The 24,995-nt window shown below is 44.1% G+C and overlaps 1 protein-coding gene across 14 annotated transcripts in view; it reads left to right on the forward strand.

The window, feature by feature from the left end:
* Window positions 1-24,995, forward strand: part of PPFIBP2 (PPFIA binding protein 2) — a 142,428-nt gene that overhangs the window by 88,557 nt on the left and 28,876 nt on the right. For 7 of the 14 annotated variants that reach the window (XM_072118636.1, XM_072118635.1, XM_072118634.1 and 4 more), the window contains 6 exons: window positions 9,626-9,757; window positions 14,074-14,256; window positions 16,447-16,539; window positions 19,777-19,888; window positions 21,239-21,271; window positions 23,149-23,210. In XM_072118636.1, the coding sequence (XP_071974737.1) occupies window positions 9,626-9,757; window positions 14,074-14,256; window positions 16,447-16,539; window positions 19,777-19,888; window positions 21,239-21,271; window positions 23,149-23,210 (615 nt within the window). Of the gene's footprint in view, window positions 1-5,597; window positions 6,295-9,625; window positions 9,758-14,073; window positions 14,257-16,446; window positions 16,540-19,776; window positions 19,889-21,238; window positions 21,272-23,148; window positions 23,211-24,995 lie in introns of those variants that run through there. The other 7 variants (XM_072118645.1, XM_072118641.1, XM_072118648.1 and 4 more) reach the window with 5 other exon arrangements.

Consider the following 24,995-nt stretch of genomic DNA (forward strand, 5'->3'; position numbering starts at 1 on the left):
CTAGTACCCCCAATTATAGCATTCAGGACCTTGGGAAAGCTGGGTTAGGCTGGCTGCCTAGATCAACACATTACACACAGAGCTTGTATTTACAAATGGAGGTTAGTCAAGACATCACTAATCAACCTGAGCTGGATGACTCATACACAGTAGCTGGGTGATGGTGCAGTGATTGATTATTCTGCCTTCAGCCACAACCCAGGGATTACATCATCCTCTCCTGCAGGGAATAAATCACATGCTAGGAGAAGCGCTAAACCAAGCGCTGAAGGAGCCATAGAAGCGACAGTGCTTCATTAGCATAATGTTATATCTATTTTATCAGCAAAACCACTCAGCACAGGGATAACCAAGATATGATCCTGCATCAGTGTAGCTACAGCATTCCTAAGGTATGTTTGCTTCATAATGCATCAAACAAATGCTAGGTTTCCTTTAAAGGACCATAAAAGGTGCAGGAGAAGACAACCCTATTTGGAGGTGACAAGTGCCAATCACTTTTCACTAGGGTCTCTATCTTATGTGGCTTAGGGCGATTCTCTCAAGATCTACTACTGCTGTTATGTTCAGACCCCATTTCTGGTGAACGATTGTGAAGGTCCTAGTGGTGGGTTCAACAGGATTTCCACCCCAAACTTTTTTTTCCAAAAACAGCAAATTTTTGTTGATATATAGGGGCAGATTTACTTACCCAGTCCATTCGCGATCCAGCGGCGCGTTCTCTGCGGGGGATTCGGGTCCGGCCAGGATTCACTAAGGTAGTTTCTCCGACATCCACCAGGTGGCGCTGCTGTGCTGAAGTCCGCTGAAATGAACTCAAGTACACCGGCCTATTCCTAGTGAAGGTAAGTGCAAGCTCCGCGACACTTTTTGTTTTTTTAAATTCAGCGGTTTTTCCGAATCCGTCGGGTTTTCGTTCGGCCACGCCCCCGCCTTTCCGTCTCGTGCATGCCAGCGCCGATGCGCCAAAATCCGATCGCGTGCGCCAAAATCCCGGGGCAATACAGGGAAAATCGCCGCAAATCGGAAATATTCGGGTAACACGTCGGGAAAACGCGAATCGGGCCCTTAGTAAATGACCCCCATAGTGTTAACTATAGCTTAACCCATCCGAGGTGATAAGACCAGATACAGCCCATTGCTGGCAACAAAAGAGCAGAATAAAAGTGGAAGACCCCTTTAAATCATCAAACTTTGTGTGAACTTGGCCCAATAAATACGTGACCTGAGATAAGGATTACATTAGTCAAGGAGAGAGATAATAGCATCACAGACGGACATGTGCAAAGCATATTGGGGAGGTCTTTGATCTCGGGAGTATGATGAGATGAATTGGGTATCACATCTCGCCTCCGCTATCAGACTGGAGACAGAGCCACAATCCAATACAATAAAAATCTAATGTTCTTGGAAAAGAGGAATCAAAGGGAACCTGTCCAAAAGTCTAAAAACTCTGCAATATCCTCTGTTATTCTTCCTGGAACAACTGGGTGTGACTTTAGGCGTGTGGGGGGGGCGTGTCCCTGCATTCCTTGGCATTATCCAATCAGTGCTGCAGCTGTCACGCCGCGCAGGGACACACCCCTTTCCCTAACTTGTGAACATATTCATACATTTCCAGGAGGGATAACAGAGGAACGGCACAATACAGAGTAATTTAATGAGACATAGCATGTACTTACTTAATCAGGCATGTGAGGTGACGTGAAAAGGTAAGGTATCTATGTTACAAAGCCTTTGTTTTTGTATTTAAGATTAAAAAAAATATGTGTGTGGATGGAAAACCCCTTTAATTCAAGCAATTTCAGTTCTAGACACAAGAACCTGCAGTGTAGGACACTTTTAAGTAAAACCAATATTACAGGAGAAGTTTAAAGATGCAGATGAGAGATGCAGCATTATTTGTGTGCAGTTCATCCTGAGCAATCTGTTTCATGAATACAATTCTAGAGCTACAGTATAGACTAATACTGTCAAAGCAGTGCAAAGAAAGGGAATTTTGTGTAACCCTACGGATTTATCTGCCAGTCAGACGGTGGGGATGTGGGTGACGGCCCCCATGGGCACTGGGGTTGGCGTTTTTAGGGCACCTCACCCAGTATGGGTTACAGTTATGTCAGAGTACAGAACAGTCGCACCTCATGTAGACGTTCCTGTAGATACAAGTGTTCAGGCCGCTGCTCGGGAATGTTAATCCCCCCGCTATGCCCCTCGCTGAATGTACAGGAGATTTAAGGAGCTTTTATTATTGTGGTTTTCCATACATTTCTCGGCCCTGTCTTTTCTAGCAGATCCTATAACACAACTGAGCTGTGACTAATGGAGGGTCTGTGTATGGGTCAGGACATGGGGGGCGGCAGGGGGAGGCTCGGACTATGAGGTTGGGTTTTACACTCCGGTTATGTTGCATCCCACGGATTTTCCTACATTCCCTATATAAGGTGTATGCACCATAGGGGGATGTATCCTGTACACTATAAGGGGATATATCCCGTAAACTATAGGGGATGTATCCCATAAACTATAGGGGGATGTATCCCGTAAACTATAGGTGGATGTATCCCGTAAACTATAGGGGGATGTATCCTGTACACTATAGGGGGATGTATCCTGTACACTAGGGGGATGTATCCCGTAAACTATAGGTGGATGTATCCTGTACACTATAGGGGGATGTATCCTGTACACTATAGGGGGATGTATCCTGTACACTATAGGGGGATGTATCCCGTACACTATGGGGTGATGTATCCTGTACACTATAGGGGGGTGTATCCTGTACACTATAGGGGGATGTATCCTGTACACTATAGGGGGATGTATCCTGTACACTATAGGGGGTGTATCCCATACACTATAGGGGGATGTATCCCATACACTATAGGGGGATGTATCCCGTACACTAGGGGGATGTATCCCATACACTATAGGGGGATGTATCCCGTACACTAGGGGGATGTATCCCATACACTATAGGGGGATGTATCCCATACACTATAGGGGGATGTATCCCATACACTATAGGGGGATGTATCCCATACACTATAGGGAGATGTATCCCATACACTATAGGGGGATGTATCCCATACACTATAGGGAGATGTATCCCATACACTATAGGGGGATGTATCCCATACACTATAGGGAGATGTATCCCATACACTATAGGGGGATGTATCCCATACACTAGGGGGATGTATCCCATACACTATAGGGGGATGTATCCCATACACTAGGGGGATGTATCCCATACACTATAGGGGGATGTATCCCATACACTATAGGGGGTGTATCCCATACACTATAGGGGGATGTATCCCATACACTATAGGGGGATGTATCCCATACACAATAGGGGGATGTATCCCATACACTATAGGGGGATGTATCTCGTACACTATAGGGGGATGTATCTCGTACACTATAGGGGGATGTATCCCGTACACTATAGGGTGCTGTATCCCATACACTATAGGGACGAGTGATTCCGTGCGTCTTGCAGTAATTACAGCTGCACTGAAGCCACAGGACATCTCCATATACTCAGCCCTGAGGCCACATCAATGCTAATGACTAACAGCCAGATTATATATTATGACAGACGCCAAATTGCTTTTCTGTAAATGTCACATCATCACAACCAAAAAGACAATAAATCACAACCACAGCTGCTGGGATCTTAGATGTTTTATATGTAATGAGGCCCATTATGTGGTAACTGAATTCAAGGGAACCCTATTCTTTTTATAGGACTTCTCCTTTAAGGCTGATGCCTGACCGCCTCTGGCCGGCTCAATCACAGCTCCTCCCTAGGATTGTGCCCGTCAGGACTTCTTTTTATGGTACATTCCAAATTAAGGCCATATTCAAATGGTGCAGATTTTAGGTAAAATTGTCCTTAGTAGAAACAGTAATTTTTCAGCGTATGGATCAATTCAATTGTTTTCCAGATCTCTGCTTGCTGTCCTTCTATATGAATTTTCGTTGTATACTTCTTGTGGTTAAATCCCAGTCCCTGGTCATGTGATGTCACACAGGAGCACGGCTCATTATATCCCTGGTCATTTGATGTCACACAGGTGCACGGCTCGTTATATCCCTGGTCATGTGATGTCACACAGGTGCATGGCTTGTTATATCCCTATTCATGTGATGTCGCACAGATGCACAGCTCATTATATCCCTGGTCATGTGATGTCATACAGGTGCACGGCTCGTTATACCCCTGGTCATGTGATGTCACACAGGTGCACAGCTCGTTATACCCCTGGTCATGTGATGTCACACAGGCGCATGGCTCGTTATAACCCTGGTCATGTGATGTCACACAGGTGCACGGCTCGTTATATCTGTGGTCATGTGATGTCACACAGGTGCACGGCTCATTATATCCCGGATCATTTGATGTCACACAGGTGCATGGCTCGTTATAACCCTGGTCATGTGATGTCACACAGGTGCACGGCTCGTTATATCCGTGGTCATGTGATGTCACACAGGTGCACAGCTCATTATATCCCTGATCATGTGATGTCACACAGGTGCATGGCTAGTTATATCCCTGGTCATGTGATGTCACAGAGATGCACGGTTCATTATGTCCCTGGCCATGTGATGTCACACCGGAGCACGACTCATTATATCCCTGGTCATGTGATGTCACACAGGTGCACGGCTCATTATGTCCCTGGCCATGTGATGTCACACCGGAGCACGACTCATTATATCCCTGGTCATGTGATGTCACACAGGTGCACGGCTCATTATGTCCCTGGCCATGTGATGTCACACCGGTGCACGACTCATTATATCCCTGGTCATGTGATGTCACACAGGTGCATGGCTAGTTATATCCCTGATCATGTGATGTCACACAGGTGCACTGCTCGTTATATCCCTGGTCATGTGATGTTACACAGTTGCACAGCTTGTTATATACCTGGTCATGTGATGTCACACAGGTGTGAGCCAAGCACCTGTGTGACATCAAATGACCAGGGATATATAACGAGCCGTGCACCTGTGTGACATCACATGACCAGGGATATAACGAGCCGTGCACCTGTGTAACATCACATGACCAGGGATATAACGAGCCGTGCACCTATGTGACATCACATGACCAAGGATATAACGAGCCGTGCACCTGTGTGACATCACGTGACCAGAGATATAACGAGCCGTGCACCTGTGTGACATCACATGACCAGGGATATAACGAGCCGTGCACCTATGTGACATCACATGACCAAGGATATAACGAGCCGTGCACCTGTGTGACATCACGTGACCAGAGATATAACGAGCCGTGCACCTGTGTGACATCACATGACCAGGGATATAATGAGCCGCGCACCTGTGTGACATCACATGACCAGGGATCTAACGAGCCGTGCACCTGTGTGATATCACATGACCAGGGATATAATGAGCCGCGCACCTGTGTGACATCACATGACCAGGGATCTAACGAGCCGTGCACCTGTGTGATATCACATGACCAGGGATATAACGAGCCGTGCACCTGTGTGATATCACATGACCAGGGATCGGTGTTTATTTCACAGGAAGTAAACGATAAAGCGTCTTGTTGAATGACAGCAAGCAGAGATCTATAAAACATTGAGGAATCGATGCAGAAAGTCTACTGGAACATTGTATCACTTTTCATTACACAAAATATCATGAAAGTGGACAACCCCTTTAACATTGCATTTGCGTAAATGAAATGTTAACTCAATGTAAACTGGACTTTTGAGAAGAGCTTGGGCCCGGCTGGTACTACAAGTATTCTGGATCCACCAGTGAGGCCCGGGAGACACAAGCCGCTGACTATAAATACCCGTGCGTTGTGTTGTCAGTGATGGCAGCCTCGGTGCGTTCCATCGGGCAGGCTATAAAGGGGTTACATGTGAAGGCAGCGCTCCCATTGTTCCTGCACATTTGTTTCTCATTTGCTGAGTGGCTCTGTGCTGCTGGTCTTATCCCCTCAGCTCGCTCTTATGGAGGAGAAGACAAGCCGGAGATTATCCGCTAGCTTCTAATTATCCGCAGGCTCCGGCCAGGGCTTTTCCACAGTGCTGGCAGCCTCCCTCGCAACGCACAAGTTGCTATAAAAGTTTTCAAAGCTCCACGTGGAAGTCTCCGTCACTGTCTGGAGGAGTTTATAGATACAAAGTTGTGTGGCCTCATACCCCGGCTGTGCGCTGACTGCCTCTACCTGGGGCAGGTGATCCGGGGGGAGACCTGGGCTTGGTTACTTGGAGTAGACCTGGCACGGAAACGGATGAGAATGTGAGTTACTTTTACTGTCATTTCTGTTTATTTAGGCTTTTTTTTTTTTCGTTGTAGACCAATTTGAGCAGCGTGTATATCGCTATGTGTCTAATATATGGTTGGAAACCTGATGGACCCTATTATATGCAGTGGGGGTCATCGGATGTACACCATAGTGTGTGTGAATAGAGGAAAGCTAGCCATAGACGCGATCATTTCTATACATCACATTTTTGAAAATGCATCAGTTTTTGACCATTTTTCCCAAAAATCTAAATTAGGAAAATTGAAAAACGGACAAAAAACGGATGCGTTTTTCAATGGTCTGCTTAAAAACTGCCTAAAAACGTGTTCAGAACGACACGTGTGCCTCCATCCTAAGGGCGCGTTCACACGTTGCGTTTTGGTTGCGTTTTCATTGCATTTGATGAGAGGTAATTGCCTAATTACATTACCATTTACGTTTGTTAACGTAATGTTAATGCATGCGTTAACACGTTGTTAGCGTGTGCGTTAACATCGCGTTTACGATGCATTGTGGAAAAGGAAATGTTAACAGTGATGTAATTAGGCAAATCACCTCTCCTCAGCAATGAAAACGCAGGTCAAAACGCAACTTGTGAACGCGCCCTAAGGCTGCGTTTGCACGTTGCATTCTCAAATGCAATAGAATAGCCGAGGAGATTACATTTTGTTAACAATAGCCTTAACATCGTGTTAACGTTGTGATTTGTAAACAAACAACGCTTTGCAAACATAATATTAACTTTGTGTTTTGTAAACACACAATTAACACATTGCAAACATAATGTTAACAGTGCGTTTTGTTCACAGCAATGTAATTCGGCAAATCTCCTCTCCTCTGCTGTTGTATTTTGTTTCAAAATTTCATGTAAACACCACGTGTGAACGCAGCCTGAGGGTGAAGACACACGTGGCGTTTTTGGGCCGTTTTTAGTGCGTTTTCAGATCGTAAAAAACGCATGCGTTTTTTGAAAACGCATGCGTTTTTGACAGGTTTGACCAATTATCTAAATTCAAACTGATCAAAAACGCATGCGTTTTTAAACGATCTGAAAACGCACTGACTAAAAACGGCCCAAAAACGGCCTAAAAACGCCACGTGTGAGGAGTGGTGACTCCCTGTTGTTAATTCAAGCCTTCAAGGGGGCCCATGGTCACCCAAACTACCCACCAAATTTTATACTGAGAAGGACCTTCACCCATGAAATCCTCGTACATCTGTACCTTCTCTCAATACACATGTACACAAGAGCCATTTCAGGACCTTTGAAGGTCCTCAAACCACAGATTGAAAGCAGGCAAAAGACACATCCTCCATTCCCAAGAAGCTGATTCTAGTACCAGATGTAGGAGGTAATGAGCTGCAGTACCATATATGACCATCGCTTGGCGCTGTTTTTTTTTTTTTTTTAAGCTAAATTATGCTTTCATTTTTTCCATCATGGACAAGCCCTTTAAAAGCCATTGGACAGGTTTCATTGTCACAGCTTCCAGAGTAAACAAAATCTTAAAGGGATTGTCCAGGATTAGAAAAACATGGCTGCTTTCTTCCTAATAATATAACACACTACAGATTATCTGTGGTACTGCAGCTCAGCTTCTCTCATTTTCTATGTGGCTGAGATGCAGTACCAGACACAACCAAAGCACATGGGTGGCGCTGTTTCTAATATTTCTGCTGCTGGGTAACCCTTTTGATTGAGTCCTTTGGGGTTTTGGTATTTTTTATGTGTATCCACCAGAGATCTAGACAGGAAGCCCCCGAGCGATGATGTCAGCAGTCGTCAGTGATGTCACTATCTTTGCATACCACTTGTGCTGTTCCCTGTGACAGCGTCGACACCTCTGCCCCGTTGTGTAATCGCTGGCACGGCCTGCGTCCATTTCCTTTCTCAGGCTTCTGGAGAAATTATTATTCTACGGTTTCGGAGTAAATGAGGTCCTGATTTATGGCCGTTCTCAGCTCATGAAACCTAATCCTCATTTACTTCTATATCACCCGGTGTACAACACAATGTAGGTCACTCACAGCCTGATGTAATGACTTCTACATACAGAACCTTGTAGTGGGGGTCGATTATCGCGGGATTGTTTTAATATACCATATTTATCGCCCAAATTTAATAGCATAGGGATAGGTAGAGAAAGCGAGTCATTTTCTCACCAATTGAATGAAGTGCCCGGTCGAGTATACCTACTGCCGCTCCATTCAATTTATTGGGAGTGCTGGATATTGCTGAGCACAGCGCTCTCCTTTCTCCATCGCTCACACTGATAGTAAGGCTTTATTCACACAACCGTTGGGGGACGTACATGTGCGCCCCCACAGGCTGGCAATGCGCGCACAGAGCGATACAGTGCCACACACAGGGAAAAGATCGGCAATATCCCATTTTTCACCATGTTACGGTGCCGGGTGCTGTGCATCGCTACGGAGAGGGGAGGGATCACCAGTCCTTCTCTCCATGGCACCGGACGTATGGCCGCCCAGCTACAGTCCAGTGGGCAAACGTTTGTGTGAATGCAGCCTAAAGAAAAGTGCCGGAGATACCCGGCGCTGTGCTCAGCCATTTCTTCCATAGTATTCAATGAATTAGCAGTAGGCCTACTCGACCTAACGCTAAATTAATTTAGTTCTCAGTGCGGTTCCTAGCAGTCAGGCCCTCACCGATTAGATGGTTAGAAACAGGATCGGCGTGAGAATCAAAATAAGAACAACCCCTTTAATCAACGAGAGGAACAAGTGGCTGTAGAAGGGGGTACGAGATTAGCTTTGGCCCCCTAAATTTAAAACCAGTTAATTAGGTACTGTTAGGATACGTTACATACAGTGTGGAGCTTTTATTAGATCACTGTATGGAGGTATTATGTATGGCGGTATGGCGGTATTTATTAGCACTACACATTACATAGAAAGAAGTGTCTGAGGTAAAACTGTTGCCAATCAGAGCTCAGCTTTCATTTCCCACAGGTGTTTAGAAAATGAAAGCTGAGCTCTGATTGGCAACAGGTTTACCTCAATCAGAGCTCAGCTTTCATTTTCTAAACAGCTGTGGGAAAATGACAGCTGAGCTCTGATTGGCTGCTATGGGCAACTAGAACAATTCTGCTCTCAGACGCTTCATTACCATAATTTTGAAAATGTATTATTCGTTCTGGTTGCGCCGTACACCGTTACTGTTTATGTCGGTGATATTTAGTCTTTGTCTGGTACTGATATAAGAAGACACTGTATGGCATGATTATTTGTGCACTGTATGGAGGTAAATGGGCACTAGCACAGATTGTACATTAAAATATGTTTTTTTTTCTCTTATTTTTGTAGGAGCTTCTAAGTCGGACCTCGCTCGAAACCCAAAAGTTGGATCTAATGGCGGAGATTTCCAACCTGAAGATAAAGCTGGTCGGGTTAGAAAAGGAGAAGAACGACAGCGAGGAGTCTCACAATAAGGCAGAGGTTAGTTCCCCTCCGACCCCCTCTTCCCCTCCCCCGTCACTCATTGATGTACAGTTTTATATATACACCAACATCTGTTGGACTGCGCCTCATTAGAGCTTTTGGGAGATTGACATCGGACCCCTGCAGCCCTCCGCTATCCTGAGTGTGCCATCATATCTATTCTCAGAACCTTCCTCCTTTAAGTGTCAGATAATTGACTTTTCTCTGCATTCAAATCCCTAAAGTGGATGTGAATATGCGACTGAAATATTAGACTTCTGAGAACTCTTCCCATCATCCGCCAGGCTCTTTACTTCTATAATGGAATGACAGCATTTAAAGGGGAGCTCCACCTTTGATGTGATGTGTATGAGGGGGCCTCCTAACTGTCCCTCAAAAGTGAAAGAAGACCTAAATATCCTATTTTCAGTATAAGGTGTGTTAAAGACTTGCTTTCCTATTCAAAACACATGCACACACCACCAAGCCTGGTGTGTAGAGGTGTATAGGAAAGTCACAGGGAATAGCTGTCTGCAGCTTTGTGATAGATAATTTCGTCCTGGGACCTTGAAACTGAATTTCTAAAGTTGGACACTGCCGTTTCTTGTAGTAGCAGTAAAATGTTAATCCCTTCCACCCCCCTTAAAGGGCTACTCTAGAGGTGGCGTCTAAATGTCTATTAACGGCCTTAAAAAGGACGTACCTTTGAATAATATAGTGTAAAATATTGGGGACAGCACCACCACGTCTGTGGGTTATCTCAAGTATTACCACTTAATTCCATTGAAGTGAATAGGGTTGAACTGTAATACCACAAACAACCTGTAAGGCAGGGGTGGTGCTGTTTTTGCAAACCTCTTAATATGATTTTTATACAGCGATAAAGTAAGGGCAACATATATCCCCAAAGACCATGACATACAACCTGATGCTCTTCAGCGAACTACAACTCCCAGAATGCTCTAACAATCTGTGGCTTAAAGGGGTGGTCCAGAGTTTGCAAAACATGGCTGCTTTATTGTAAAAACCGCTCCGCAAGTGACCGTGGTTTGTGCCTTTATTGCAACTGCTTAGAACTGGAGTTGAGTTGTAGTACCAGCACATACCATGGTCAGACATGGCGCTGTTTTTGTAATAAAGCAGCCTCCAGACAACCCCTTTAAGGGCATCTCTTTAGTCTTCATATGAGGCCGTTGTGTTTGCATCAGATTCCTCCCCACAGCTCCTCCGCAGCTGTTGAGTCTCTTATATGTGCTAGTAACAAACACTCCAGCCTATAACATCTCTGGAAGATATTGATTTCACTTCCACTTGTCATCAACATGTCATCAGTGGAAACCATATCCTTCAGACACCGGGGTAGTGTGCCATAGGATCGGGTAATTAAGGACATCTGCCCTCATAAACTGGACATACCCTTTAAATTTTCCTGAAAACGTCATCCATTTTTCATTCATATAATATTGCAAAGCTGCACAGTGTTAGGTATTGTCAGCCTGACCTAAAGCTGACACACTGTAACAAAAAAAAAAAGCGATGCCGCTGCTAATTCTACCACTGCACCGCCTGACGCGCACAATCCTGCGGAAAGGGGAATCCAAAAAATTATTTTAAAAACTTTTTTGCCCCGTCAGCTACCCCCTATAGTTTTGCCGCCCTAGGCAACATGTCCATGATGCCTAGGCAGAAATACGGTCCTGATATTTCCTGCAGATATGTGTAATCATACCTTGTGTATGTTATTAGAAGCGGTAAGACTGTGATATATGGATTATTATTCCAGGATTGTATGGGTAGCATCAGGTGTCCTCACACTGCTGTGCTCTTAGCGCTCTGCAGACAGTGTTAGGTAATGCCCCTTGATATCTTTGTAATCATATCTTTGTGTTACTTGTTAGTAGCAGCAGAACTGTGAAATATGTGTTTATATTCCTGGATTGTAACTTGTGTGCACTTAGGGCATGTCCTCACACTGCTGTGCTTTTAGCTCTTTGCAGACAGTGTTACGTATTGTCCCAGCTTGTGTATGTTGTTAGTAGCAGCAAGACTGTGACAAATAGATTATATTGAAGGTTTGCCATTTTGCCCAGTGCACTGGGCATTGTCCTCACACTACTGTGCTCTTAGATCTCTGTATTACACTGCTCCGCAACTCCTATCCTCTGCTCAGAGTCCTGTAACATTCAGTCATTCCAGAGTGCAGCGGAGATGTTAAGTGCAGAGAGCACAGCAGTGTGAGGACACACCTCCACTTAGATTTACATTGCCACATGATAAAGTTCCCAATTTGACAAAAGGATAAGATAAAAGTGGTTGTACATAATTAGAAAAACATGGTTGCTATAGCTTGTGTTTGTTATTGCATGTCAGCTCTATTATGGAGCTTAGCTGTAATACCATACGCAACCTATGAACAAGGGTGGCGCTGTTTATGGAACCTATGAACAAGGGTGGCGCTCAATGTTTGTTAACAACTGCCCAGTGTCCCTTTGGCATCTATTAGTATCTCGTATATCTTGTGATTTGAATTGGGGGGCCTAGGGGTGACAGATGGATGAGCTATGTCAGGCCTGTATATTGGGCTCGTACGTAAGGAAATTTTCCACACGGTTCACACCAGACCTAAAGAAAAACCACATTGTGAACAGACTAGAACATCCAAAAAAAATGATCTGGCCTTAGTTGTATCTTTTCCTGAGCGTCTCTTGTTACCTTGAACTGTACAACTCTGTCATATTAGCTCATGGCGTTTGGCGGCAACGTGTGGACAATATAACTTTTCCAGGCGGAAAACCAGGAAAAAACAATAAGTTTCAAACCTGTTTTTGAGGTCAAACAACGAAAAACCTAGAAAAATGAATCTCTGGCCAAAAGTTACTATAAAGATGTATTCACACGTGGCAGAAATCTCCATCGATGGGGATGATCGGGATGGGCCATCGATGGGGATGATCGGGATGGGCCATCGATGGGGATGATCGGGTTCGGCCATCGATGGGGATGATCGGGGTGATCGGGATCAGCCATCAGTAACTGATCATGGAGTGCGGGGAACAATTTGGCAACGTATAAAAACAGGTCTCCAAGAAGGAAACGTTTGGCTCCATGTCCCTGTAGTAGCCAAAAGCTGTGATCCGCTCCGTGGATGGAGTTGTGGTGACCATCTTTTGTAGGGACATGGACCCAACCTCTTACAGCTCCATGTCCCTGTGTCTACAAAGCGCTGATTAAGGAGAGGGGGCAGCTTGTGGATCCTTAGTATGGTCCATCAGTACTAATACCTGGCTAAGTTTTTGCATTGAATGGGACCAATTCAGAAAATTTTACAAAAAAATCTACCAGGTCTTCCACCACGATCTAAGAAGCTAAGATATAAAAAAAAAGTTTCTTGGTGGAGTCTTTAGAACAATAAAGCTCAAAGAAGAATTTCTATCCCGGCTTATTTCCCAGACAGTGCGGAAATCTTACACCGACAAAGCACCATCCACCCATTGTGGACAGTGCCACACGATTCTTCTATCACCTATAATATTGTGCAACCATTAGGCACCACGAATGGACAGGACTTCTCACACCCAATGTTGAACCCCTTAGCCATGCGCTGAAGGACTCATTTTCCTAGGAGTAACTTTCTAGTTTACTTTTTTGGGAGCAACCATGTCCAGGACATATTTGCTTGGGGCTATAGTGTAGGACACTTCAAGACCATATGGTGACCTTTTGGCTCTGAACATAGTATAATCTCCACTATTGGGCCATGAGAAATGTACTGGGCCTCCAGAGTAAAAGAGGATCCTCCATTGGGCCTAGGCAAGATAATAAGCAAAAAAACCCTCCATTTGGGTTGGACTTTGGTGCACATTACTTGTCGCTAGGGTTCATTTACAGTTTTTTTAGGTTTATGAAAGGGGTTTTCGAGGAATCGTGTAAAATACCTCTGGAACGGGGGGGGGGGGGAGTAGTTAACTAAACTGGTCTGGCTCTTGGTTCAAGTTTGTTGGTGTCCCTTTTTAGGAACACTTCCATGGTGGCCTTTGTGGCACCTTAGCGGTCACTTATGACATAAAGGAACGTGACAAGAACGTGAACAGGAGACCCCTGTGAAGCTGGAACGAGGAGCTGGAGCAGAGCAATTACACTGGTTACCTCTGTCCTGGCCCAGTGGGCTTTTCCTGGAAAAATTGGGTTGAGATGTTAGAATGCTTCCTCCATAGACCACTACAATTCTTTTCTTATTTAGTATTACTTTTTACTATTATGTCATACAATTATTTTTGTTTTAATTTCCTTTTTTATGTAGTTTTTTCTTCTTCTTCTTCTATTCCTTTTTGCAGTCTGTAGTCAATCTGATCAATGAGCTTCAGGAGCAGATGTGCAAACTTCAGCTGGAGATCAATACTAAAATCCAAGAGAGGGAGACCCAGGCTCACATAAGTGACCTAATGGAGCCTGTCCACAGCACCACAAGTTGTGACCCCCCACAACCGGTGAAGTGCTCTGGTTGTGAAGGGAAGGATGTATGAGAAGTATTCTGAACCTTGCATGGGGTATGGTTGGGTTCTGTTCTAAAGCGCTTCTTCCTTGGGTTCCTCTAGGCACATATTATACACACTAGATTATAAAGTAGATGTCTATTAAAGACATTCATGAAGTGAAATCCTTGTTTCTGAAAACTACATTTTCAAAAATGTTTTTAGTTTTTGAAAATTTTTGAAAACTGCAACAAAGAGGAATTGAAATTTTTGTTAAAGGGGGGTGTAGACAATGGAGATGTAGCCTCAAATATTGAAACCTTTCCAAAAGACCACATCATTGAGACGATCACCCTTATCCAGACTAGAAGTCTATTGGGGGGTCATCTAAGTGGTTTCACTATATAGCATGCCAACACTTCCCCCAACCAAGGGCATAAGGTCCCCATTTTAATTTCCATTCAAGGTGAGGCAGAAGATAGTTGGTTCATATCTAGTCCATCCTATCATAGATGAAGGATTGAGCTAACCCTTCGTGAGGCCCGACCTCTTCACAGGTCCCTCAGGTACACATCTCCTTGGCCACTTTGGTCAATTTGTCTATAAGGTTTCCATTCGTAGTGCTGTGTGTGCTTTGCGTGGGATTGTTTTATTGCTTGCTGGAACTTTATTCTCTTGTTCCTCGGTGCTTACTACTTGTGTGTTTTGCCGTGACATGACAAACATTATTTACTTGAACATTGTTATTTTGTCCAGTGCATGGTTGTTCCATAAAGAGATTGTTGAAGAGATGTCCCGTAAGATTGATGGATCTGTAGAGAGTGAGCAGTTTATGGGAATTCATCATCTGAGGGTATATGTCCCTAAATATTAGGGGATATTCATAGTCCTAGGGTCATGGCCAGTAGACCTCCAGTGGACATTTCTGGATTCATCTTGTACCTCTACCTAGAGAGTATATAAGGTTCTTTCAGCTACACAATACATAACTCTAAGGCTACATTCACACACATGTATGGAGGACGTATATACGGCCGATATACGTCCCCCATACACTTCTATGGGCTCACGGCCCTGTACGGGCACGTGCGGCACCGTACCGCTCCGTAGCCCGGGAAAAGATAGGACATGTCCTATCTTTTCCTGTGATACGGTGCCGTGCGCTGTATCTTCCTATGGAGAGGGGCGGGGGTGAGCAGCGCTCATCCCCTGCTCCTCTCCGCAGCGCCGATGTATGCCCGCCGTACTACGGTATGGCGGGCATACATCGTGTGAATGTAGCCTAAGGATTAGGTGCCTAATCCTTTTACAATTTAGTAGACAAGTCCACCTCCAATAGGTTTGTAGCAGGAATACCATTGGAATATTTTTGCAAACCAAGTTGAATAGGACACTTGGAGCAAATTTGCTGCAAACATTTTTAAATTTGAACTTCCTGTACCCATGTTCATTGTCTGTAAGTATAGCCCATATTTTGTAGATGGTTGAAGGACCATAGATGGTCAGAATTGATCCCATAGATGGACCTTTGAAAGGCAACCATGCTTCCTTGACTTTGAAAGTCTTGCCTTTGACTTGAAGCCCATGGAATCATGGGATCCTCCAATGAGCATCTTAATATTTAAACATAGCCCCATAATTCCATCAGAAGACAACCCATTTAGAACTGAATCTTTTTCCTCAGTGGGTTTGGACATTTGTATTAAATGAGCATGTCAAGTCCAACACAAAGTCCATCAATGGCAGAAGTCATCTGCAGATGTTTGTGTGGCTTGGCCAACACCGTAGTCTTGTTTCAAGGCCAGTTTACAGGGTTGGACAGTGACTTTGAAGGTAGCACCGACCTCACAAGACAATGGTTGGCCAGTAAGACTTCTTACGTCAACCCTCACTAAGAAGAAACCTCCCAGATCCTTGCTGAGGTGCATATTCTACTAGGGGAACAACACTAAAATGTTAGTTGCCTGGAGCGAGGTAAGGACTTGCTGAGACAGTTAGTTTCCAGATCCCGTTCACCTGTTCGCATGCCTTCCTGACATAGGTGGGAAAGTTCCTAATCTCTGAAGAACATCAGACTCATGCTTGGACAGGCCAGAGATGGGTGACGTTCCCCTCTGCTGACATGGTGTTTATTGCATGAGGTTGATGATCCATTCTGGATGTGTCTCCTGCTCTGTATGGATGTGCGTGTCTCATCTGCCGCTCATGGAGTATATTTCCTTGTATCGTTCTCAGATGCTCCTACAAGAACTTAAAAACCTCAAAATTAGAGTAGAGGAACTGGAAAATGAGAGGGCACAATATGAGTGGAAACTGAAAGCGACAAAGGTGAGTTGATATAATACCATGGATATGTGCAGAACCTACCTTCCAGGGTTCAGAGGTCGTGTAACCCTTGATTTGTACAGCATCGATGTGCTGCTGCACAGGCTATGTAATGTGGGGTATATTTGGATCCTCTGGTGGGACAGTCTGAGGGCGCGTTTGAAACGCATATACAACAGCTGAGGAGGGGTGATTTGCCTAATTACATCACTGTTGACTTTTCCATTTACAAAATGCATCGTAAACGCAATGTTAACGCATGCGCTAACAATGCGTTAACGTGTGCGTTTTGTTAACACATGCGTTAACATTGCGTTTACAAACGTAAACGGTAATGTAATTAGGCAAATCACCTCTCATCAGCTGTTGTATATGCGTTTCAAACGCAACCAAAACGCAACGCGTGAACGCGCCCTGACACAGAAGGTCTAACCTATTGGCAGTCTAGGACTTTCCCAAAAACTGTGCTGCAGAAGGAGTTTTCAGGAGGAGGGCTTAAATTTCCTAAATGTAACCAATGAAATTTGTCCCACAGACTGTTAAGGGCAATTCCTTCAATAAATTAGGCTAATTAAGACAGAGGGGAAGTGATGTACTTCATTTACATAAAGTACAAGAGGGGGGAAATAGTCCTCTGAGTCCATATTCCAAATCGAGTTTTCCAAAAGTGTTTTCCATAATGATTGGAAGGTGAATTAAAAGGTGATTGGTGGGGGAGCAACTTGTGTGACACTATGGACGGAGATGGAAGCAAATGGCTTTATCCACATTGTTGTGGACATCCAGGCTCTATATTTTACTTTTAATAGGGGGTAGGAAAACTCCTTTAAGATCTGGGTGATACCAAGTCTCTTGTCAGATGAGGTGTCCCTCTACTCCCCTTTTTTTTTTGCTCTCACATCACCTTCATGATGTCTGGTCAGACCACACATGGAATATTGTGGACAGTTTTGGGCACCAGTGTATAAAAAGGATATAGTAGAGCTGGAACGGGTGCAGAGGAGAGCAACCAGGATTATTAGGGGAATGGGGGAACTAGAATACAATGACAGATTACAAAATTTGGGATTATTCAGTTTAGAAAAAAGACGACTCATTACAATGTACAAATACCTGAACGGACAGTACAAGGATCTCTCCAAAGATCTTTTTATACCTCGGCCTGTGACCAGGACAAGGGGGCATCCTCTACACCTAGAGGAGAGGAGGTTCTACCATCACCATAGACAGGGGGCATCCTCTACACCTAGAGGAGAGGAGGTTCTACCATCACCATAGACAGGGGACATCCTCTACGCCTAGAGGAGAGGCAGATCTACCATCACCATAGACAGGGGGCATCCTCTACGCCTAGAGGAGAGGCAGATCTACCATCACCATAGACAGGGGCATCCTCTACACCTAGAGGAGAGGAGGTTCTACCATCACCATAGACAGGGGGCATCCTCTACGCCTAGAGGAGAGGCGATTCTACCATCACCATAGACAGGAGGCATCCTCTACACCTAGAGGAGAGGAGGTTCTACCATCACCATAGACAGGGAGCATCCTCTACACCTAGAGGAGAGGAGGTTCTACCATCACCATAGACAGGGGGCACCCTCTACACCTAGAGAAGAGGAGGTTCTACCATCACCATAGACAGGGGGCATCCTCTACACCTAGAGGAGAGGCGATTCTACCATCACCATAGACAGGGGCATCCTCTACACCTAGAGGAGAGGAGGTTCTACCATCACCATAGACAGGGGGCACCCTCTACACCTAGAGGAGAGGTGGTTCTACCATCACCATAGACAGGGGGCATCCTCTACACCTAGAGGAGAGGCGATTCTACCATCACCATAGACAGGGGGCATCCTCTACGCCTAGAGGAGAGGCGATTCTACCATCACCATAGACAGGGGCATCCTCTACACCTAGAGAAGAGGAGGTTCTACCATCACCATAGACAGGGGGCATCCTCTACACCTAGAGGAGAGGTGGTTCTACCATCACCATAGACAGGGGGCATCCTCTACACCTAGAGGAGAGGCGATTCTACCATCACCATAGACAGGGGGCATCCTCTACACCTAGAGGAGAGGCGATTCTACCATCACCATAGACAGGGGGCATCCTCTACACCTAGAGGAGAGGCGATTCTACCATCACCATAGACAGGGGGCATCCTCTACGCCTAGAGGAGAGGCGATTCTACCATCACCATAGACAGGGGCATCCTCTACGCTTAGAGGAGAGGCGATTCTACCATCAACATAGACAAAGGTTCTTTACTGTAAGAGCAGTGAGACTATGGAACTCTCTGCCGCAGGAGGTTGTTATGGTGGTATCTATGTACATGTTCAAGAGAGGCCTGGATGGCTTTCTGCAGAGAAAAAATATCACGGGTTATGGGGATAAAACATTTATTTAATTCTGAAAGGTTGGACTTGATGGACTTGCGTCTTTTCCAGCCTTATATACTATGATACTATGGTGGACCCTTAAAGTAAATCTACCATCAGCATCCATCATTATAAACCAGTGACATTACTTATAGATCCGGGCACCATGACTGTGATAATCTTCTTATATTTTTTATCCATGGCCTCCTTCCTTCAAAAATCAACTTTTAAATCTATGCTAATGAGCCAAAAGGGCTCTGGGGAGGCAATACCAGAGCCCCTCTGTGCTCTGACTTCAGTCTCCTCCTCACCCTGCTCCCTCAGCACTTCTGCAATAATCTCATACATTGGCATGGCGAAAGTACTCCTGCGCAGTGTGGCAGCCTGTGAATCTTCAACACGGAGAGGCTCTTCAGGCTCATTAGCATAATTATAAAAGTTGATTTTTAGAAGGAAGTAGGCCATTGGTACCACACTCCAGGTGCCTGGATCTATGAGAAAGTGTCCCTAGGTTATCACGATGGATGTTGATGGTAGATTTCCTTGCTTCACGTAGCAAATGCAGTGGACCAAATTCGGCCATGTGCTACGCCCACGATTGTATAGTGTAGTATATTATAGTATATAGATTGTATAGTGTTGTACTGATAGGACAAGTGTTATCTTTATGGGGAACTAAAGAATTTGCTAATGTCAGGTATTTCTGAGAATCCACAAACCTGTCTATAAGTGCCCCCCCAGCACCCAGCCCTGAGGCTACATGCCTTATCACACACCCCCCACAACTACACAGGCCTTACCCTGCAGCACAAACCTTATTTTTCTAACATTTTATGATATTTTATTATTTTAGGCTGAAATTGCACAACTCCAGGAGCAGCTGGCCTTGAAAGATGCAGAAATCGAGCGCTTACAGAGCCACATTTCTTCAAGAACAATTGCACAGAATGAATCTTCTGAAAGAGGTAATAAGTGGCATTCAGGGTCTTGTACAGTAAAGAAACACAAAGGCCGAGTCCAAGATATAAAATGAGTTTTAAGCAAAAACTTAAGCTTCTATGCAGAGCTATGTGTCTCCATGGTTACAGACTACAAATACGCCCTCTGTAGTTGCTCGCTCTTCATCCCACAATTTAGTTAAATATCAGGTATCAATATTAAGGTAGATCGGATAGTAGGTTCCTTCTAACATCCAAAGCCCGAAACGATAGTTCACTAAACACTTCCTAACCAGATCTATACTTTATCTTACTATAATGCAAATTTTCGTCAAAGGCTACTGGGGCGTGGCGTTGCTTCTACGGGCTGTGGGCTACTCCACTCCCCATTAGCCTCTGCCGAAAATTTGCATATTAGTTCGATAAAGTTCCGATCTGGTTAGGAAGTGTTATAGGATTAGTGAACGATTGTTTCGGGCTTAGGATGTTAGTAGGAACTGACCTTTGGATTTGCTTTAATAGGTAGATTTCTAATAATAGGTTTCCTTTGAGGGGTAGTCCAAGGTTTGTTAGAGATGACCTATCTCAAAGTTCTTCCATCCATATTTGGTGAGAAGGACCTCCACCCATGAAATCCTTGTACATCTGTTCTTGCTCTCAGTACACATGTACACAAGAGCTGTTTGAGGACCTTTGAAGGTCCTCCAAAGGTCCTGAAACTGCAGATTGAAAGCAGCAGAAGGGACACATCCTCCATTCCCCGAGAAGCTGATTCTAGTACCGGATGTAGGAGGTGATTCCAGACTTGTAGGGGCTATAATTTCCATACAGCCCAGGACCCATGGCTTAATTCGCCCCCTGCCTGGTCCCAACACGGAGCAGTTGTTTGGCTTTGCACATGGCACTTGGCATTGTATTCCCCTTAGTGGCCAGAAGCTGTTACTACATTCATGGCTCTCATTACTGTCAATGGGAGCTGCAGCTGTTGTCGCAGCTTTCGGACTCTACACAGAACCAACTCTTTTCGGGTGATCAGTACATGGGGGGGTCTATATGAATTCAAGGGGCAGATAGCCCATTAATTATAAATCCAAGCACACAACAGACAAAACATTAGGAACAGATAATAGAGAAGTGCTTTCTGAGTCTGACTACACCACCTTTGTTTGTAGTCTGCAACCATGGAGACTGCATATAAATCGGTAGGAGAGTTCCTGTCATTTTAGATCCATTGGAGCAATAGTAATGTTGGCTGCGGGAAGTATTAACACCTTATCATGAAACTCTACATCCGTGTAGCAAGAATAAGCTTTGCCTGTATTACATAAGATGTAACTCTGCATTATTTTGCTTTCTTTACTTCTTCCCACCCCATAGAAGAGGTATTTAGGAGGAGGATAAAGGAGAAACGTAAGCCATTGTCCTTTTTTCGTTCTTGTCCACCAGTGTTGTCTATAATGCCATGTCGTTGCTATAACCTTTGTTCAGTGATTTGCAGCAAACAGGCCGCTAACCTTGTGTCAGCGCTTGCCCTTAATATGAGCTTCTCTGTCAAATCCCTTCAATTGTTGGTCAGAGTAATACGGTTTCTGAAATTGGGACACGGGCTGCTCTATGTGTTGGTGAAATTGGGGTTAATCTTCTAACACTGTTACAATTGCATCTAAATCACCATGCGATGGGTGGCAGAAGGGGTTAAAAGTAGTTTGTGTTTCCTAATTACTAAAAATATTACTGGGGAAAATAAGAAATTCTGTTTCTCTGACCGATACAGACTATAAGGCCACCATTATTTTATGGTGAGATATTTTGGGTGGCCATCCTACATCTGTCCAAAATATGTACCCCGCCCCCCCCCCCCCCCCCATCCCCTGAATACTCAACAATGTCAAAGCACCCCATAAGGAATAGATCCAAGTAATAGGACTCTCTATAGCCTGGTAACATTTTTCAATGTGAACCCTATTGTTTCCTCCCATTTTAGTGTTTGTTATTTTAGGGATTATTATATATGGCAAATTAAAGTGAATCTGTCAGCTCATTGACAGTGAGAGTCTTGATTACTCCCCCCACACACAGTGATTGACAGGTCCGTATTACTGACATTGAGTCCTGATTACGCCGCCCCCACACAGTGATTGGCAGTAATAGTCCTGATTACTCCACCCACACACACAGTGATTGACAGGTCTGTATTACTGACATTGAGTCCTGATTACCCTGCCCACATACAATGATTGACAGGTCCGTATTACTCACATTGAGAGTCCTGATTATCCCGCCCACACACAGTGATTGACAGTGAGAGTCCTGATTATCCCGCCCACACACAGTGATTGACAGTGAGAGTCCTGATTACTCCACCCACACACAGTGATTGACAGTGAGAGTCCTGATTACTCCACCCACACACAGTGATTGACAGTGAGAGTCCTGATTACTCCACCCACACACAGTGATTGACAGTGAGAGTCCTGATTACTCCACCCACACACAGTGATTGACAGTGAGAGTCCTGATTACTCCACCCACACACAGTGATTGACAGTGAGAGTCCTGATTACTCCACCCACACACAGTGATTGACAATCTTCTGTGCTCATCGGCCGATAAAGTTTCCACTGTGTGCGTGTGGTGGGGGGTAATCAGGACTCTCTTCCTCTCCTATTATACCAGTCAGAGTTTATTCTGCTTTTTAGTTAAATTTAATGCTCTAAACACCTAATATTATTATTATTTATTATATTATTATTATTATTATAACAATAATAACAACAATCTTTATATAGCGCCATCAAATTCCAAAGTTCTTTACAAATCAAATATAACCCTTCATATCCCAGAGCTCGTCTTCTCTCCCTCTATCATATCTGCATAGCAGAAACCGATGTAAAGTGACCGGACTGGTTCACTTTAAAGGGATTGTCTTGAGAACAACCAAGGCCGATGTATCCAGGAGGAATTACTCTCCGCTGCTCGTTTCTGTTGATATGTATAGTGTCATTTTTATTGGATGCCCGTATACACATTGCTCACGACTTTTTTTCGGTATTTGAAATTCTAAACAGATGAGTCACTTTATAAATGATGAAGCTCATTGGAATTACTCAAAAATTCACCGCTTTGTTACTGACCACCACATGTGCTTGGCCATAGGAATCTGTGCTTACAGCAAATCTAATCTCCATGTGATTGGTTTAAAACTGCTAAAAAATTTTGTATCAACCCTCCCCCCCCCCCCCCCTTGAATATCTGTATAATAATAATTGTCATTTTCTGATCTGCAGATCAAGAAGTTCAGAGGCTAAAGCTGGGAATGGAGACATTGCTGGCGGCAAATGAAGAAAAAGTGAGATTCTGATAGGATTGGGAACTTATTGGGGCCCAACGTAGACAAAATTGTAATTGTTATCACCATTCCCAATTCCAGAATTTGGTATGGAGGTATGAATGGCTGAAGACGCTCAAAAGCTGTGTTGAAACTAGGGCTGGGTCTTCCTGAAGGGTTCCGACACTGAAATCGGAACATCACAGCGATTTTAATAATTATATAATGGCAAAATTCTAGCTGCCTGTAGCCGCCACTAGGGGGCGTTTAGGAGTTGATTGCATACATTATTTTCAAAGCTGATATTTTTCACCTGTTTATCGTTCAAGAAGTTCTCCCTCCCCAATGTTTTAAGCCGAACACAATGCGGAGGGGCCAGGAAGGGAGTTATGTAACATTGTTATAGGAGCATGTAAATAATCATTAAAAAATTAGCTTTTTTGTTCTCTGTCTCGCTGTCATAATGTATGAAAGGAAAAGAACAGATATGCTGCGGGGGACTAGAGATGATGGTTTAGTACCAGGCCTCTTGTATAAAGACACAGCGGTACCCTGCGGGTGCTGAGATGTGTGAAAACATTGACTGTCTGAATAATTTAAGATCCCATTACCAAATCTACTTTAACTGTGAAGTTCTTAAAGGAGTCGTCAAAACAATAGTGTATTCCCACCTGACTCATCAAGGCAACCTCCTTCAGGAATATTAGTGTTCGACCTCTAGGGGTCCTACAGCTGTCCCTGAATAATCTTTGTGAATGCTGTGGGACTGACCAACACTGTGCCCCGTGCATCAACAGATCCTTCTCCAGTGTATTAAAGGGAACCTGTCACCAGGTTTTACCCCACTAATCTAGCAGCCCCTCATGTCGGAGGCAAAATGTCCTTTCTAGAATTCCCTATTTATGTGAAATCTCAGCCGTTTACCGATAACAAATCTCCTCCAAAGGCATATGCGATTGAGCTGAGATGAGTCACTTTTTGCCAGAGATTAGTTATAGAGACTAAAAGGGGAGCCACACTTTAAATGAATATGAAGGCAGTCCCTCGGTTACATACAAGATAGGTTCTGCAAGTTTGTTCTTAAGTTGAATTTGTATGTAATTCGGAACTGTATACTTTATTATTGTAACCCCAGTCAAATTTTTTTTTTTTTGATCTCTACGACTATTGGATCTCAAAAACGTTGGGTTGTCATAAAAAACAGGATTAACAATAAATCTTAATTGCAGACACCTCTGATAACTGTTATAGATGTTTATTGTAGCCTAGGACTAAAGTACAGTAAATTACCAAAATCTAAAGGTCTGTTTGTAACTAGGGGTGGTCTGTAAGGCGGGTGTTCTTAAGTAGGGGACCACCTGTATTGTGGGCTCTTTAACAGCTAGAACCATGGTTCTGGTATCATATAAAAGATGAGAATCTCATCTATTAAATCACATCAGACTTGTGGTTCTTCATGCTACAGATCTGGGTAGTTAAAGACTTTTTAACTATGTTTTTAACTGCCCATATCGCTGGTTCTGTACCACACAGAACCACTAGCATTATGTAATTTGCGGGTTACGATTCTCATCTTTTATATGACACCAGAACCATGGTTCTAGCTGATAAAGAGCCCAAGATATGGACATCTGAAGTGACGCATTCCTTTTGGTTCTGACTCCTCTCAGGCAAAATCTGACTCTTCTCTGCTCACTGGTAAAATGGTGAGATTTCACATTAAAGAGGGAATTCTAAAAAAAAAAGCATTTTGTACCCGACCTGATGGAGCTGGGAGTTTAAACTGTGCATGACTTGACTGTATTC

This window comes from Engystomops pustulosus, chromosome 7 (assembly GCF_040894005.1).
Source record: "Engystomops pustulosus chromosome 7, aEngPut4.maternal, whole genome shotgun sequence".
In the NCBI taxonomy this organism is placed as follows: domain Eukaryota; kingdom Metazoa; phylum Chordata; class Amphibia; order Anura; family Leptodactylidae; genus Engystomops; species Engystomops pustulosus.